This window comes from Topomyia yanbarensis, chromosome 1, assembly GCF_030247195.1.
Source record: "Topomyia yanbarensis strain Yona2022 chromosome 1, ASM3024719v1, whole genome shotgun sequence".
Classification (NCBI taxonomy): domain Eukaryota; kingdom Metazoa; phylum Arthropoda; class Insecta; order Diptera; family Culicidae; genus Topomyia; species Topomyia yanbarensis.
The window spans coordinates 81,815,490-81,834,860 of record NC_080670.1 but is presented as its reverse complement, the minus strand read 5'-3'; the positions used below and the strand labels follow the sequence as shown (position 1 = coordinate 81,834,860).

At 37.6% G+C, this 19,371-nt stretch overlaps 1 protein-coding gene across 6 annotated transcripts in view; it reads left to right on the top strand.

Annotated features, from left to right (window-relative positions):
• LOC131678018 (ceramide kinase) overlaps positions 1–16,774 on the top strand; it is a 365,282-nt gene extending 348,508 nt beyond the window's left edge. For all 6 annotated transcript variants that reach the window (XM_058958142.1, XM_058958146.1, XM_058958141.1 and 3 more), the window contains exons 8-9: positions 15,667–15,920; positions 15,976–16,774. In XM_058958142.1, coding sequence (XP_058814125.1) covers positions 15,667–15,920; positions 15,976–16,084 — 363 coding nt within the window. In that variant the 3' untranslated portion in view covers positions 16,085–16,774. The remainder of the gene's footprint in view (positions 1–15,666; positions 15,921–15,975) is intronic.
• The last annotated feature ends 2,597 nt before the right edge of the window (positions 16,775–19,371 follow it).

Here is a 19,371-nt window from a genome sequence, read left to right as displayed (position 1 = left end):
TTCTCGGGGCATTATTACGACTGAGCTTTGTAAGCGTAGCTCGACTTTGCAGTCCTGCACAATCTCACGACCCAGACGCTGGAACGATAGCCTACTCTGTTGCCCTTTAGTTGGGGCGAAATTCTTGCAGGGCGACAGTTCCGATGAGTCACCAGTAGCTGGGGCACTTTTTCCGTCCGTCGCTATTGCCAACTGCTTTCCTTCGGTGGACTGGCTGCTTGCTAGTGCTTGAACGAATACGAATGATGAGAAAAACCGAACGACCAATATTCATATACGAGAAAGCACTACTATCGCTCTCTCGCTCGTTTTCGTGCCATTCCTGCGCCTTTCCTTTCCGTTCGGCTACCAACACTAGCATAACCAAAACGAATATTCTGTCTTTCCATCGCCTTCAATCTAGTGGCCAGTGCTAGCAAACTTGCATGTTCAGTTTTTCAATAACAACATTCAAACAATATTTTCAAAGAATGTTGCAGATTTGAAAAGAAGGAAGGAAAAGATTTTCACAAATTTAAATTCTTTCGTGTTATTTGTTAGCGCTGATAAAGGCTATTTAGTTTGCTACTAGCAAGGAGCTGCACAAACAAATCGATTTATGCAGTTAATCAACGGAGGCTGCCAAAAAGTTCGAATAAAAGCATGCGACTAGTGTACTTTGCACGTTCTATATTTTATCAATACTAGAGAGGATCAATAAAATAATTCAAATTGTAATAGCGACATGCAATTGTGGCAACACTGGTCATGAGATGGTGGGGGAACACGCACATTCGTTTTAGTTATGATGGTTGTAGCAACAGAAAGGAATGGAAAAGCAGTGCACGAAAACGAGCGAGAGAAGATAATTTAAATTCTCTTTCTTTCCACACATCGTATTTCTTATATTGCTTTCTGAAAATTATTTGTTATACACCATAAAATGTAAATTTCAGTTTAACTCTTATTAGAACACAATTAATTGGTCCTGTAAAGAATCGTTTATTGTTTTATTGCGGGAGCATAATTCAGACGCACTCCCCGCGGACACGGTGAGCTAGAAAGCACTATTTTGCATTCTCGAACAAACCGACCAAGTAGGCATCGTTGGCTTCTCGGGGCATCATTACGACTGAGCTTTGTAAGCGTAGCTCGACTTTGCAGTCCTGCACAATCTCACGACCCAGACGCTGGAACGATAGCCTACTCTGTTGCCCTTTTGTTGGGGCGAAATTCTTGCAGGGCGACAGTTCCTGATCGGGTTGCGATGAGTCACCAGTAGCTGGGGCACTTTTTCCGCCGTCGTCATCGCCGACTGCTTTTCTTCGGTGGACTGGCTGCTTGCTAGTGCTTGAACGAATACGAATGATGAGAAAAACCGACCGACAGATATTTATATAATCGCGCTAATATGCACTACTATCGCTTTCTCCCTCGTTCTCGTGCCGTGCATGAGCCTTTCCTTTCCGTCCGGCTTCTAATGGCCTAACCAAAGGAATATGCCGTCTTTCCCCCACCAAGTGCTCTCGTCAAGCAACCCAATGCGAATAACCATACGAACAAACATATAGTGGACCTATATATAAACTTTTCATTATTTTATTGTTCGGTTGGTCTACCATAACGACGGCTCTGTGCGGGATGGGCTGAAAATTTTCACTTTTCCGAGTCGTTTTCGAAAGATTTTTCAAAACACATTTTTTTTGTTATTAGTACATGTTATACATACTTCAAATTTTAATACAGCATAGAGGAACATATTTGCAACAAATTGGCCTAAAAATCAAATCATTCTGTTAAGTATGATAAAAGTTATTAACGTTCAAAATCTGACGCGGCGCCGCGGCCGATATTTTGAAACGGGACCCCTGTATTGAAACCTTAAATGTATTCTACATTAAAAAATACTTAGGGACGTCGACTCTGCCGCCCTATGTAGAATTTGCAACTCATCTACTCGTCTTTATGATAGCAGGTCTGTAATCCAGATGGAAACAAGTCATCGGGTATTTTTTCATTTTATATATATATATATATATATATATATATATATATATATATATATATATATATATATATATATATATATATATATATATATATATATATATATATATATATATATATATATATATATATTCTGGGATATGCGGTGCTGGAATTTTTGATATTTTCAGGAAAAATCGCTGTTCGAGATTTTCGTTAATATCTTGTAGGCATACAATTTCCTTTTTAAACATTACTTCGATCTCAAAAAAATAATTATAGGTCTCAGTATGCTTGAATATTTCATTTTAAACCACTGCGATGGGATATTGTTTTGAACATAACACTCGGGGAGGAACGCGTCGACTAACAGTCGGGCGACTATATAAATGTTAAAAGCAGTACTTTCAGTATGTCATGATGCTGTTTGCTCCTTAACGAGTTATTTAAGGTGGAAGTTACCCCAAAAATATCGTAAGATTTGAAATATCTTTTTAAATTTAACAGATAGGAAGTAACTATGTTCGGCAAAAATATGTGGTTCGATACCACAAACAACTTTTTGGAAGATTCCAAGGAGATAGGTAAATGTCTAAAAAAGTTATCATGAAAAAACTAATTTTAAGGGGTCCTCCATATAATATGTTCCATAACTTGCAAAACTATTAAAGCTAGACATATGGTGTCTTCAGCAATTTCTTTTGTAGTAATATTTGCTACAACTTTGCCGAAGGCACAAAGTCTCTATCTTTGTTAATTCGGAAAATAAATTTCGTATATCACTTATAGGTGAAATATTCACTGAACGGCATACTCCTGTGGATGCGCAATCATAAGAACAACAATTTCTCCGCACAAACTGTACTTCTAAAGTTAACGGTTTAGACGCTATTAATTTTAAGCACGAAAACGATGTTTTAAAACACTGTGCACTGCCAGCAGAACTGACTACCCTGCGCTGTTGATACTGTTGGGAATGATGATTGTTGCTGACGCTGTTTGTGCCGTCGCCGTTGAGAAACTGCTTTAACTGACTACCAACCGACTCGGATGACGGAGGTTCCGATGCATTGCTACTGTTGCTCTGTGCACTGTTGCGACTGCTGGCTGAACCGGTTGCTTGTTGCATCTCCAGCTGCTGGCGTAGCTGGGAATAGTTGTTAAGATTTAGGTTTAAGTATCGGCCGATGGTTGCAACGGTTACGGCGTCCGCTACTGCTGCAGCAACGGCACTAGCCAGCCTGGCCGCAATGTCATTCACATTAACTATGGATTATGCGTGAGAGAGGGACGTGTTGACTTTTTTTTGCCGCCGGTACCCTTGGTCAACGCAGATGGCATTTTGGAGTCGTAGCAAACGAGCTGTTGCTTAAGCAATCCATCGCCGAAGTTACTAGTGAGATGATTGATCAGCAAGGACGACGATGACGACGGCGATGAAGCAGTCGCCGTGATGGTTTTGGGATTCAGTGCTTGATCCGAGGGGTGATTGATGCCGCTCCTCCTGTTGAACCGGTCAGCGAGGATAGGGTCAGTTGGTACAGTGCAGCCGTGGATGAGTTGTGTTGGCTGACAGCGGCGTTGGCGGTTGTGGTCGATAAGGATGACAACAAACAAGATAAGGATGCTGATGAGGTCGATGATAATGATAATGACGACGACGGTGAAGTTGTGGTATTGGTTGTAATAGTAATGATGATAGCTGTTGGTGACAGCGACTTCATATGGACAAAATAATCCACTGGAAAGATGTTGCCACAGATTTAACGAAGCTTCTTCAGCGTATGATTTTAACGTTTCCAAGCATAGATATAAGTTATTAATAAGAAATATATAGTTTTAAAATTTGTCTGTACGGTGTATACCGAGATAAGAAATAAATAAATAAAATGGTTTCGATTTGAGTGTTTTATTACAAGACTTATCATACACTAACATTAATAAATAAATCTAATCAATCGTTATAACATCATTAAAGTTATCACTTCTTATTCGAAAAGTTGTTGATCATGCATAATGCCATAAATGTCTCAATAACTACCTTAGAATAAGATGGTAAATTCCACATATGGAAAAATTTTGTAAGATAGAGAGAAACCATTTTTATTTGACACCCAAAATGCCTACACTGGTCGGTTACAGTTGAGATGTTGATCAATTAAAAAATGTGGTAAAGTTTAATGGTTTGAAAACATCTACTAAAATGCTATATCTCAACCCCCCTCCCCCGACGGAATTTTCACGATATTTATTCACGAATACTTTTGTAGTGAATAGTAATTTCCAATACATGCCTTTGGTTTAATGAAAGAAAATTGATATTTGTTTTGCGTGGATTTTCTTCAAAATTGACTTAAAAATATTGTTTTCGCTTTGTTTAATCATTGATCGCTTTGTTCTGTCACTGATATAAGAACTTTTTGTAAAAAACGTTTGAATGGGATTTATTCTCCACGGTCCACAAAATAAAAATAAGTATTTAAAAAATAATCGGACTTTGAAAAATATTGCGAAAACCGCTTATATACGACCATTTTACTTAAAAATGGCCGTTTTCCATAAATCGGATTTGCGGAACCTCTGAATGATTTTTCAAAAACTTGATTTGTTCTACAAAAGTGCTTAAAATATGCTTTTCTTTCATTATAGGGTTTTTGGGACAGTCTAATATAGCATGTTTCATAAATCATATTTAATTTTTTTTTACATTTTAATGACAAGGAGCGAGCGAGAGCAAGGATGTGAAGTATACAGATTGGAAAATTAGAAGTGGCAGCAGCGTTGTCAGATCTTTTCATATACTATGGATATAACGTTGAATATAAAATCGGAGCTTAATTCTTACAAACCATTATAAAATTATTTTTATAATTATTTTTAAATATGTATACTGGGTTCAGTCGTAATCGGTTGTTGAACTTGAGCCAGTGTTTTGACCAGACAGCATTCTAACCAAATGATGAAACATTATGGCACTTTTCGAAAAGATACACTAAAACACCTAATTAACCATATTTCATACTAAGAAGTTTAATTATACACAAAATCGGTATGTATCGGTATAAAAAATAAAAAAATCGGTATTTTTGGAAACCTTATCGGTATATCGGTATCGAGTGTAAAAATTTGTAAAAATACCTATAAATCGGTATATTTGGCAACACTGAATGGGTCATTAGAACAGGCTTAATATGTTACGGGCTTAATTTTTGTCCAAGATGGGAGAAAGGTGGGAACATTTGACATTTTTGAGTGTATTAGTTTAATACTTGCAAAATTAAGCATGGCGGCCGGGGCCCTTGAAGTGAACGAACGAGCATCCTGATTCTTTGGTGCACGATGGTGGGAGCAACCCGACACTGGAAACCGTGGCAATTTTCGGCAGTTTTGACTACGGATTGTGTTATTCGATTTCAAAGATATTTTTTAGATGAGAAGCAGTACACCTTTTTTGCGCCGGGAGACTTTCGCAAGACTGTATAGAAAATGTTTTCTCCCAGCTCAGGCGGCGCCAGCCAAAACCAACAGCCCTTCAGGCCAAAGATAATTTAAAACTCCTTTGCATGGCTCAGTACATGGGGGACATTAAAAAAACATCATACGACTGGGAGGAACGAAACTGGTTAGTCGGATTTTCTAATTATCTGAAAACGGCAGAAGTTTTTTCAGAGGAAAAAATTGAGGAACCAGTTGAATATCCTACGGGATATCCAACTAACATAAATTTAACGGACGATGAGAGCAACATTATTAAATATTGTGAAAATCTAAGTAACACGTCATCGGAGTATAATGTGATCTATTATCTGGCTGGCATGGTGGTTAGAAATATCTATCGTTGGAAGGTTTGTGAAAAATGCTTTGATAGTTGCATTAGTAAATTATTACCCGACACTGATTACACTATATTTTCTAAGATAAAGGATTTCACAGGACATTCATTGACGAACGTAAACGCAGAGACCTTTAATTATTTTTTTGAGATCGAAGAAATGTTTAAAAAAGAAATTGTATGCCTACAAGATATTAACGAAAATCTCGAACAGCGATTTTTCCAGAAAATATCAAAAATTCCAGCACCGCATATCCCAGAATATATATATATATATATATATATATATATATATATATATATATATATATATATATATATATATATATATATATATATATATATATATATATATATATATATATATATATATATATATATATATATATATATATATATATATATATATATATATATATATATATATATATATATATATATATATATATATATATATATATATATATATATATATATATATATATATATATATATATATATATATATATATATATATATATATATATATATATATATATATATATATATGCGTTTACGTTCGTCAATGAATGTCCTGTGAAATCCTTTATCTTAGAAAATATAGTGTAATCAGTGTCGGGTAATAATTTACTAATGCAACTATCAATGCATTTTTCACAAACCTTCCAACGATAGATATTTCTAACCACCATGCCAGCCAGATAATAGATCACATTATACTCCGATGACGTGTTACTTAGATTTTCACAATATTTAATAATGTTGCTCTCATCGTCCGTTAAATTTATGTTAGTTGGATATCCCGTAGGATATTCAACTGGTTCCTCAATTTTTTCCTCTGAAAAAACTTCTGCCGTTTTCAGATAATTAGAAAATCCGACTAACCAGTTTCGTTCCTCCCAGTCGTATAATGTTTTTTTTTAATGTCCCCCATGTACTGAGCCATGCAAAGGAGTTTTAAATTATCTTTGGCCTGAAGGGCTGTTGGTTTTGGCTGGCGCCGCCTGAGCTGGGAGAAAACATTTTCTATACAGTCTTGCGAAAGTCTCCCGGCGCAAAAAAGGTGTACTGCTTCTCATCTAAAAAATATCTTTGAAATCGAGTAACACAATCCGTAGTCAAAACCGCCGAAAATTGCCACGGTTTCCAGTGTCGGGTTGCTCCCACCATCGTGCACCAAAGAATCAGGATGCTCGTTCGTTCACTTCAAGGGCCCCGGCCGCCATGCTTAATTTTGCAAGTATTAAACTAATACACTCAAAAATGTCAAATGTTCCCACCTTTCTCCCATTTTGGACAAAAATTAAGCCCGTAAGATATTAAGCCTGTTCTAATGACCCACTCAGTGTTGCCAAATATACCGATTTATAGGTATTTCTACAAATGTTTACACTCGATACCGATATACCGATAAGGTTTCCAAAAATACCGATTTTTTTATTTTTTATACCGATACATACCGATTTTGTGTATAATTAAACTTCTTAGTATGAAATATGGTTAATTAGGTGTTTTAGTGTATCTTTTCGAAAAGTGCCATAATGTTTCATCATTTGGTTAGAATGCTGTCTGGTCAAAACACTGGCTCAAGTTCAACAACCGATTACGACTGAACCTAGTATACATATTTAAAAATAATTATAATTTAACACTGGTTTGTAAGAATTAAGCTCCGATTTTTTATTCATCGTTATATCCATAGTATATGAAAAGATCTGACAACGCTGCTGCCACTTCTAATTTTCCAATCTGTATACTTCACATCCTTGCTCTCGCTTGAGTACTATGGCTCTAAATTTTCATAACTAACCCTACCCAGTAATTTCTAGCTAATTGAATGTCATTAAAATGTAAAAAAAATTAAATATGATTTATGAAACATGCTATATTAGACTGTCCCTTTAGAAGTACAGTTTGTGCGGAGAAGTTGTTGTTCTTATGATTGTGCATCCACAGGAGTATGCCGTTCAGTGAATATTTCACCTATAAGTGATATACGAAATTTATTTTCCGAACTAACAAAGATAGAGACTTTGTGCCTTCGGCAAAGTTGTAGCAAATATTACTACAAAAGAAATTGCTGAAGACACCATATGTCTAGCTTTAATAGTTTTGCAAGTTATGGAACATATTATATGGAGGACCCCTTAAAATTAGTTTTTGACATTAAAAATGTCTTACTCCACTATCTGGGGCTAGGTGTCATTCTAAAATCTAAACTATCTCCCATGTAACGAAACTATGTAAGGTTTGCACGCTTATAACTCCGATATTACTAGATGGATTTTAATCATTCATACACCAACCGATTCAGAAACACCTAACTTAAATATTGGTAATAATTTAATATCTCCCTAATAAAAGTAGACTTTTAGAAATTGGTAAAATTAAAAAGTTCACGAAAAACGGGAAAATTACCATTCGTGAGGCAGATTTCTCAGACACAGCCGTCAAAAGAGGGCAGCTTAGTTGCTCAACGAAACACGAAAAGTCATAAATAGAAGCAACGCATGTCCGTTTAAATCAGTTGTTGCTCTTATTCCATAGGAGCAACATCGTCTCCGGGCGATGCAATAAGCGCTATCGATTTTCGGTAACGTTGGCATTTGCACACACTCGCACCTAAGTGACTAAACCATATACTGTTAGTTTATAAATAGAGGTGACGCGTACACGTTTGAATCAGTTTTTGTTCTTATGTCGAACGGGTAAGATTATGGCTGCAGCGTCTGGGCACTACAATAAGCGGTAGACGCTATGCATTTTCGGCAGCGGTGGCCGTGTGCGGATTTTTCGGGTACCAGCACGGTGTCACAGAATGATTTGCAAAGTGGGTGGGCGGGGTGGTTTTGATTTAATTCAATACGGTGTGTGCTGCTTAAGAGTGTTGCGTTTGAAAAAAATATATTTATTTTTATGCATGCGTGTGCGTTGTAACTTATTAATCCATGTTTACGGCGCTTTGTAGCTGCGTAGGGTAAAGAGCCTATTGGTTTTCATGTTTCATATTTCGGTTATATGTTTTTTATCAGTAAGGCATCTGACAACGTGCTTCTGTAGCTATTGCACTGTTCAGCAGCGTAGTATTTATGCGGATTTTGAAATTTACGCGGTTTTCATTAACGCGTTTTTTTTTTAATTTACGCGGTTTTCATTTACACGGCCTGTATCCCCTGCGTGAAAAATCTGAGTGTAATTGTATCGAAAACAATCACATTCCCAGCAGAACTTTTTGTTTTCTAATTTCAAACACTTTTGTTTCGTACTGCACACAACGGAAAATTTTAAAACAGAACTTACCGTCCCAGCAGCAGTTGAAGCGGGTGTTCTTTTTCGATTCAAATTCAAGCCATGTCTTAAGCGTTACTGGACTTAAAATTGTTTCCCAGTTTATCCAGTCAGAATATCTGTCCTACCCTATGTATTTAAAACACAGTTCTAATTGCGTTTTAAAGTATACAACAAATAGAACGGTTGGGTATACTAATTTAAATTTTAAAATAAATCTGTTTTAAATTATGAAACAAACCGCTGTACTGAAGATAAAATTATGTCAGTCCTATTACCACATAAAACACCTATATAACATAAAACGCTGCAGAATTGGTTTAATAATACAATGTTTGCACTACAGAGTTATAACACGTTTTAATAATTAGCAACAAGAAAAATGTCACCAAGATAGCATAAAAACCCGTTTTAACTGGTAGTGCGAACGTTGCATAACAATGTAATTTATCAAATAATTTCATTTTTTCCACCACTAATCGATCAAGAAATACATAAACTTAAGATTGTTTACTTAAGTTCATTAGTACATTATTGAAAATTTAAATGGAAAATGAAATTTCATATTTCATGGAGAATCTGTATATTTCCGTTGGCGGCGTGGGCTTCCTCATCACAGCTCTCAATATGGAACTTTTCTTTTGAATATATTTTCTGGACAGACCAGCATATTTTTACTAGATAGATCAGCCAAATAATGGCAATCACCTAGTGAGATACTTGATTAATTAATAGATTACCGTTAAAAGATCTTCAATAAATTATGTTTTGATGGGGAGGGTATATAGCAAATTGTAACATATGAAAACAGGCGAGTGAACAAGAACGTGAGTCGATATGTGTGATAGATAAAATTCATTTGCATGCTCTTGAAAAACGTTACATTTTTAATGTCACCGTGGTCGTGTCCTGTACACAACCCTTTAATTTTTCATGATAACTTTTTTAGACATTTACCTATCTCCTTGGAATCTTCCAAAAAGTTGTTTGTGGTATCGAACCACATATTTTTGCCGAACATAGTTACTTCCTATCTGTTAAATTTAAAAAGATATTTCAAATCTTACGATATTTTTGAGGTAACTTCCACCTTAAATAACTCGTTAATGAGCAAAAAGGAGCAAACAGCATCATGACATACTGAAAGTACTGCTTTTAACATTTATATAGTCGCCCGATTGTTAGTCGACGCGTTCCTCCCCGAGTGTTATGTTCAAAACAATATCCCATCGCAGTGGTTTAAAATGAAATATTCAAGCGTACTGCGATAAGCAGCTTCATCTTTTCATGGTAAATTGCATATTTTTTATTTATTTCCTTATCTTCGGTATACACCGCACAGACACATTTTTAAACTATATATTTCTTATTAATATCTTATATCTATGCTCGGAAACGTTAAAATTATACACTGAAGAAACTTCTTTAAATCTGCGGCAACATCTTTCCAGTGGATTATTTTGATCATATGAAGTACGGTGTCTAGGGATCCACAACAGAGTGGGGTTACGGAGAACACGAGGAGGTGCATACAAATTAACGCCCGAGAGAAGATCGGGACTGTCGATATTACCTGACAGCAAGTCGAAAACAAAAACTTTGCAGGAAAATACGGCGAGTCGCCAGAGTCTGCAGACCGAGTAGCATACATCTATCGACATAAGGAGGCAACACAACTGGATCATTCCATGGAAGTTTCCTGAGGGCGAATCGCACAAAACATCTTTGTATACGTTCTAGTCGGTCAATTTGAACGGCATGGTATGGTGCCCACACTTGCACAGCATACTCCAGAACACTTCTGATCAGGGCACAGTAAAGTGCTTTTAGTGCATAGAAATCATCGAAGTCCGCCGTGTTCCGTTTTAAGAAGCCCAGCATTCCGAAAGCCTTAGCAGTTGTCGCGGTGATATGGTCGGAAAAGCTCAACTTCCTATCAAAGAGCACTCCCAAGTCACGGATCAAGTCGACGCTTTCAATTGTTCTTCCTTTTAGGCTGTATTCATAGCGAGTTGGAGTAAGCAAGCGTCCGAAACTGATTACTTTGCATTTATTAACGTTGACTTCCATTCCATTACAGATATCTTCTTGAAGCACTACGGCGTCAAGTGCAGAAGTGATAGTTCGGAAGATTTTGAGATCGTCCGCGTATAGCAATTTCCCAGACTTGATCCGACTACAGATATCGTTAATAAACAGAATAAAAATAAGCGGGCCCAGATGACTGCCTTGCGGGACACCTGTGGGTGTTCTGAATGTTCTTGAGCGCGTGTTTTTTATACTCACGAATGCCGAGCGATCGGAAAGATACGACTGCAACCAGTTAGTCAGCCAGGTGGGAAATCCCAAACGCTTTAATTTCAGGGTTGCGATGTTGTAAGGTACTTTGTCGAAAGCTTTTGAGAAATCGACGTAAATTGCGTCCACCTGATGACGCTTCTCGACGGCGGGAAACAACTTAGAAGTGTAAGCTGTCTGGTTAGAAGTTGTTGATCATTTTGTGACAAACCCGTGCTGATACTCCGAGATAATGTGGGATGCAGCTGTATACGTGAAGTTGTAGACCAGTTTTTCGAGAACTTTGGAGAGACAGTTTAATAATGTGATACCTCCGTAATTTTCGACGTTGTGAATATTTCCAGCCTTATGGATGGGAACGACAGCAGCTTCTTTCCAGGCGATAGGAAAAATGCCTTCAGCGAGAGAGCGATTGAAAATGATGCACAATGGAAGAGACAGCACGTGGGTGCAGCTTTTTATAAATTGGGGCGAGAGCTGATCGGGGCCAGGCCCTTTCGATGAATCAACAGCAGTCAGAGCCTTCAAGACGGCTGCTCGACTTACAGTGGGACGGGGGAGATTTATGTTGTACGATGGTAATGATTCCAAATACTCTTCCGAAGGGACGGTATAGTCGCTTCTAAACACTCCGCGAAAGAAATCAGCAAACAAATTTACGGTATCAACTGGAGATTGTGCGCTTGCGTTTACAAGGAAAACGTCAGTGGGAGTACTACCAGATCGTTTTCTGCTGCTAATGAATTTCCAAAATGTTTCAGGGTGATCGCGAAGGCTATTTTACACATGATTCAAATACGAAAAGCGGAATTTCGGGCCGTTTCGTACTGCAGTTCTATCCGTCGAAGAGTAACTTTGTTTTCGTCTGATTAATGTCGGAAATAACGCTTGTGTTGTTTTCGCAGGGCATTACGCAAACGGCGAATCTCAGCGTTCCACCATGGAAATTTTAAATTCACCCTCCTGTTGACTCGTTTCAGTGGAACCTTTAGGCGGAGTATGTCATATACTTTACCATAAAACAGGGCGACTGCTTCGTCAAGCTCATTACAACACATTAAGTCGGTCCAGTCGACAGTGGCAATCAGTGCGGAGATTTCGTCAAAGTTGCAACGGTTAAAGTCAAAATCAAGGTCGTCAATCGAATGAAATGAATTATCTCCAGTGTTGGTACGTACTTCTAGCCGCAGGACAAACGGTTTGTTGTGAGGATCGACTTTGAGAATAGCAGTCGGAGGTTCAAGCAGCTCTACGATATCCGTGTTGTTTACGAATGCAAGATCGAGAATCCTCCCGTTCACATTCGTCAATGAGCAGATCTGGTACAGACCGCCTGCAACCATAGACTCCGTTACAGCTATTTCTTATTCCGAAGAGGCATTAATAGGTAGGTAACATTATCGAGCGACCACTGAAGGCGCGGAAGATTGTAGTCTCCAAAGACGAGAAGAGTGTCGGTGGTGCCAGCATTGTCTAGAATTGTTTGAACGGCATTAGCGTGCGCGTGATACAAATCCGGATCACTATTTGGCCTGAGATTAACACAGCTAATATATACAGATTGATTCGGGAGGGCGATTGGCTCCAGGCGTTCAATTCCAGGTAAAGAACAACCTCGTAGGCTGCGAGCCTACGAGGTTGTTCTTTACCGCTATTAGGACGCCACCGCCTCGACGCAGATAACGCAGGTTGTTGAGTTGCGGTCGCAGCGGTATATTACGTAGTTCGACGAGAGCTCATCGTTTAATATGTCTTCACGCAGCCAGGTTTCCGTAAGGACAATGACGTCGTAGTCACTAGAAGAAAGCGCTAGATGGAATTCTTCCTCGCACGTTCTGGTAGTAAACGGAAAAAAAACTGCTCGGAATGTGCGGCAACTTCGGGAACAGGCAATTCAGGATGTGAAACAGGCGATGTAACTAGTTGGGAGGAGGGCGAAGAGCAGTGGAAGCAGTCATTGTTGCTGAGACGGGCGCATTCGGTTTCCAAAAAACCTTTCTGGAATCCTACTTCTCTTCAAACTCACGATAAGCAATGCCAACTGGCCATGTCGACGCCGTCATAGCCTTTTCCTTAAGATCCGTGGGCATGCCCACTTTGTAGGAGACAAAATTCAGCGTTCTAGGATCTCTGCCACGAGGGACCTACTTGACAGTGATGTTCGAATTTCCGAATTTATCCGCAGCTAGCTTGGTGACGCTTTCATCAGGGACATCGGGCGAAATTCCTGACAGGTACAACCAAAACTTTTTATCGTCACGATTCACAGCGATGGATGGTGTCAATGAACCGGCGGCATCAGTACCACGTAGCAGCTTAGAAGGATTGGAGCCTGTATCGTCGTTGTCTCTCTTTCTTTTAGCAGAATTAAAAGAAAATTGCCGCGGTCCAGGAGCCTGCGTTTTTGGTACACTAGTCGATCAACGTTTTGAAGTCCGAATTTTCACCTTTAATTCCTCCTGGATGTCGTTGCGAATTGAATTTTTTAAGCTCCTCGATCACCATTTGGTTTGCGGACTCAACGGACACTAATGCGTTACGAAAACGTGCTTTGTCTATGATATTTTTGCAGGTGCTACACATCCAAAATAAGTTAGACTTGTTAACAACAGCGGCAAATAATTCGTCGCTAAGTCCGCAGCATTTTGCGCAAAATAACGAAGAGCAATGTTATCGAGTACATATGGCATGATTGAAGCTTTAGAAGAGTTAGTTTGGCTCTTTCTGTTTTTGGCGATAGTTAGCCACCCTCATTGAATTGAAAAAATAAAAAGGTTCGTCGACCCTCGTTGTATTATTTTCAAACAAATCTTAAATTAAAGGTATAAAGGTCTGCTATCGAATAGCGAAAGATTCAGCGATGCTTTTTTGTAATAAGGTCATTTTATATACACACCGTGTTATTAGAAAAGTTAGATTTGAATATTTCGTGTTCCACTCGCCAGTAACTGACACCAACTTGCTGCCAATTTGACGAAATATCCGAGCTAACACCCGATTGGCGCCAGTTAATCCAATCAGTTCACTAAAGCTGGTACCGAGTGATGTCACGGTTAACCAAACACAGAAGCTTTGGGTCTCTGACGAGTGTAAGGAAACGAAATCTTGTCCTTATGCGTGCGAGCCAAATGCCTGGGGGTAGGGGAAATATCTCCCCCGTTTTCCAAGAGTCTATGAACAATTTTCGATTTTTTTGTTTGCACGAATGCTCCGTCAAGCACCATTAGATGATGTAACACTTCAATTGCGACATAAAACAAATCTTAAATCACAAAGAACACAAAAATCTGACGGGTTGTCAAAGAACTGAAAATGTTATAAGATTCAAGCTATATGAAATAAGCATTCGCATGACGTATGTGTGCGGTAATTGAGAAAAGCATAAATCTCCGTAATATTTGACGTATGTGTGCGGTAATTGAGAAAAGCATAAATCTCCGTAATATTTAACGTCTTTCTAACTATTTCAATTATAAAAATATTTTAACAAGACTTTTTAGTTTCCACAAAAAATCTGTGCAAATAGTTCTACAGCATGCGGCAAAATGATCACCACGCAAATCTCATATGAACTTATGCATTAAATTCCGTAAAGTTATCCCTATGTAAATGTTTTATACCTGAAAATACTATGAACGATGAATAATAATATTTGCTCCAGAAAATTACTCGCAAAGATATAATTAAAACAAAATGAAAATTTGTATCTAATAGTTCCGAAAATGCTGTTAAAAACTATAAGATGAATTTCATTGGCAACTAAATGTCACTAAATCAAAATATGATTCTTATTAATTATAAGTGAAATACATTTTAAATTTTGTAATAAAATATAATCTTTTGCGACATGATCATATTGTCCCTTAAGATTGCTCATATTGCCCCACAAGGTTCTGGCCAAGTCAAAAATCGATCATTACAACGATTATTTTCAAAGATTTTGAATTTTCTTCAGCACGCTCAACAACTGCATGTGAAGAATATGTTGTACTCTACAAATAGAGGGAAATTTGGGATTATTTGTATGTTTTGCTGCAGATATATTTGTCTTCAACCTTAGGGTATATTGCTCATATTGCCTCATTTTCCCCTACCTAAGCCCTCATAAGGGAGCAAGACAAAAAAAAACAGTACAGCTTGGATTTTACTGTTTGGATCTTTATAATAATTTTTACCGACGTCAACATATATAACCCCTTAATACATGATCTCTGTGTTGAAATCCATTTTACATATTTGTTTCTCTTGGCTTCTTCTCGGATTTTTTTACCATTCCACAACAGAGCGATTTATCATTTGTTGAGATATATCGAACAAAGAAGTTTACCTTTAATGCGGATACTACAACTATCACGTGTCAAGGTGACGGTCACGTTAATAGCGCTATTGAGGAAGAACCTAAGAACTCCGCAGCCGCAAGCGGCAATGTATCTACCTCGCATAGTGCAGGAGTTGACGCAACAGGAAGCAGTAACCGCAGCCTGTCGAAGTGGAATTGTGACGGAGAAATCCTCCCGGGTACTGACCTCATAGTAGAGCAAGTATTGTACATACTAGATTAAGTAATTCGATTTAATACAATATCTTTTCAGGTGTCATTGCCAGTTGATCAACGTTTTCCGCCGGGCGACATCCTGTAGGGATAGCAACTCTAAGCAAAAAGAAACAAGTATTTTAAATTGTTGTGGACTGTGCAAATGATAGTTTTATTCTAGATGTGTCTAAGACATTTACCTGTGTGATTTTTTCCTGGCAGTTTTAGTTTGGAGCAAACCAATCTGTGATTCGTATTAGATAACACATTTCCTGTACCATAACATTATTTTCATTTTTACTTGAGGCAATATTGCCGCTAGAAGCATAGTTGTCCCATATGTATAGGGATTCCCATAGCACATGGGACAATTATGCTTCTAGCGGCAGAATACTACATTTATAGAAAAATTTAAAATAATTGTCCACGTATTCTCAAGCCTTTCAAGTGCTAGTATTATTGGAAATTCAACTGATCGTGGTGTAGGTAATAAGGACATTCGGTGATGATAATTGGTAACAAAAATAATTGAATGTCGGGCAGCACATTCCACAAAATGCGTGCTTGAATAATCTATGGTGATAATAGTTTTAAGTAAAAGGATCACATTCTTCCGGTATGAGGTACTAGGTACTAGATTGTACGGGTAAATTCTCGATGTTATATGCTAGTACAAAAAATCACGATTGAGCTTCAGACATTTATTGTAGGTTTATAAAAAGTTGCATTTAGCTATTACATAAATAACGTTTGTAAATCGGGAAAAAATCACAAAAATTAATAAAAAATAACGCTTTGAAGCATACTTATGTTCCTTCTTATAGGAAAATATCGTTTGGATTCGAGGGTTAACTTAACGAGTTTTTTATTTTCTATCATCGTTTCTACAAAGGCCTATCACTTGCTAATCGAACCTAGTTTTGCTTATAGTGCCTATTGCCACAGTCGTTGCGTTAGTTTTTTCACAGTCGTTGATATTGGTTGGTATAATCGTTGGTTCCGGCGATGAGCATTAAATTGGTCCAAGCATAGGAAAAATTGTATCACGAACCGTTTGATCGCCATTCACAACAAAACATTCTTCTGTTGTGCTGAATTCTGTTGCTTTGGAAATGGTGCTGCGAAAGCACGCAAGTCAAAGCTATAAATAACCAATGAAGAAGCACATCAATTACTTTTTGTTCGATCCGCGGATGGCTTCGATCCCGAAGTTCTTCTAGGGCCACTCATAGTGCGTATAGGGTCGTCATTAACTATTCTATCTTCAGGATAGAAGGAAAACTTACCCTTTTACAAAAGAGATACACACGCTCATTGAAAATAACTCAAAAGTGAGTGACCAGCCACTCAATTCCATAAAAAAGTGCACATGGTCAAAAATTGAGTTTTCCTCACTTACTCAGTTTTGAGTTCGGGTACAAAATGTCAATTTTGAGTACAGACAAAATTTGAAATTTAACCAATTTGTATTTTTAATAATACTAACAAACGCATTAATCTGTATATAAAATTCCACTTACCTGTATCTCTAGTTTTTAATACGATGCTTATAAATTTATTCCGAGGTCCTTTCTCCTTTTTCCTGTAAATAGGATCTCGTGCTACTGGATATGCAAAATAATAAAATATGTTAGTTTAAAAAAGAAACCACACTTGCGAAAACTTACCTTTTAGTTTTCCGAATGTCTCCTCGTTGATTCTTTTGCTGTTGAATCAACATTTGAAACTATTTTGAATTTTTTGTGTGTGGGCTGTTCCAGTAAGTTTTTTTTCACTCAAATAGTTGATAATTTCATGGTTACTCCAGAGTTCAGTCAATTCTATTCAAATCGATACTCATTTTTTGACAGTTTGCCCCGGTTTTTGAAATTGAGTAGTGGAAACTAATATTTTGAGTAGTTTTGAATGAGCGTGCAGGAACGACCAGCGAAGCGGGCTAAAGGGCCCACCACACGTTCAGTTTTCCGGTCAGTTTTTCATGTGTGACGTCATGTCTGTACGATTAACTGAAGTAACTGCGCAGTTCTATCCGGCAAAGCGTCCGGTATTTGGCCTGACCAGGTAACTGGCATCCCTATCTCTACATACAGAGTATGACAATAGGCAACATCGTTTTTCCACCGATCGATGGGGGTCAGTTTGACAACGTCAAAATCGCTTAAAATGTCATCAACAAACAATAGTAGCAGTAAACAAAAGAAAACAATGAACACTTTAACTGATTTGATGTAAACTAAAGTTCTCCTCGTTCGTATTTAAAATTAATTTCGTTCATTTTGTTACAAGCAAAGTTCTTATGTTGGCTACGAAAATATGACGTCACGTCACCCTCTTGGGCCTGACGCTCTTGAGCTCAGTTCACTCCGGTTAACTGACAGTTCATTCAGGCAATCGCTCAGCCCTGTCAGTTGCCTTGAATATTCACGATGCCCGCACATCAAAATTGCAGCGGCTTCTTTCGTATTCGTTTTTTCAGATAGTTCTTGTTGCAGGATTGTTTATTATCGAGTCGGTTAATAAAATTTTACAAATCGAGGAGATGATGGACAATTGTTTCGTCTGTGTCAATATACGGTGCGGCACTTTTTTGTGAACATTTTGCGCTTGGCTAGGTCTATAAGCAGAAGCGCTTTAAAGTGTTTGAACCGAACCACTTCTCGTTAATAGCGGCCCTTAAGCGGCCCTTACACGTTCAATATTTTTGTCAATACTAGAGAGTATTGACAAAAGTATTGTACGTGTAATGGCAAAAAAATTATTGACGATGTGGATTTCAAACGGGACTGAAATATTGTAACAATATCGTCAATACTGGTATTGACAAAAATATTGAACGTGTAAGGGCCGCTTTACACGTTCAATATTTTTGTCAATACGAGTATTGACGATATTGTTGCAATATTTCAATCCCATTTGAAATCCACATCGTCAATACCACTTTTTTCATTACACGTACAATACTTTTGTCAATACTCTCTAGTATTGACAAAAATATTGTACGTGTAAGGGCCGCTAATAGGTTTATTATTTAAGGATAAAAGTGAATATCACAATTTTAATACCAATGATTGTGTGGAAAGGTATGCAGGAAGATAAGGACTTCCAGGAGATATTAGGCGGCATATAGATATTTAGCATATGTTTAAATGATGGACTATCTCAAGACCATGATTATTTAAATGGTGTAGCTAGTAATGTAGCTCGGTCCAGAATATGATCTCTGTAGATAAAAATGGAATGGCACGATGGATTTAATTAATTTTTGCTTTGTTTAATCAGTTATTAACTGTGGAAGGTTCTTTGGCATTAAAAATAAAATATTGAAACTTTCCGTATTAGTGTAATGTATTACACTAATAGTGTAATTACACTATTAGTGTAATTGTGCTTTTCTCAAACCAAACTCTTCCCGATCAAACCATATGGAATTTGATTCGGAATCCTGAATGGAACC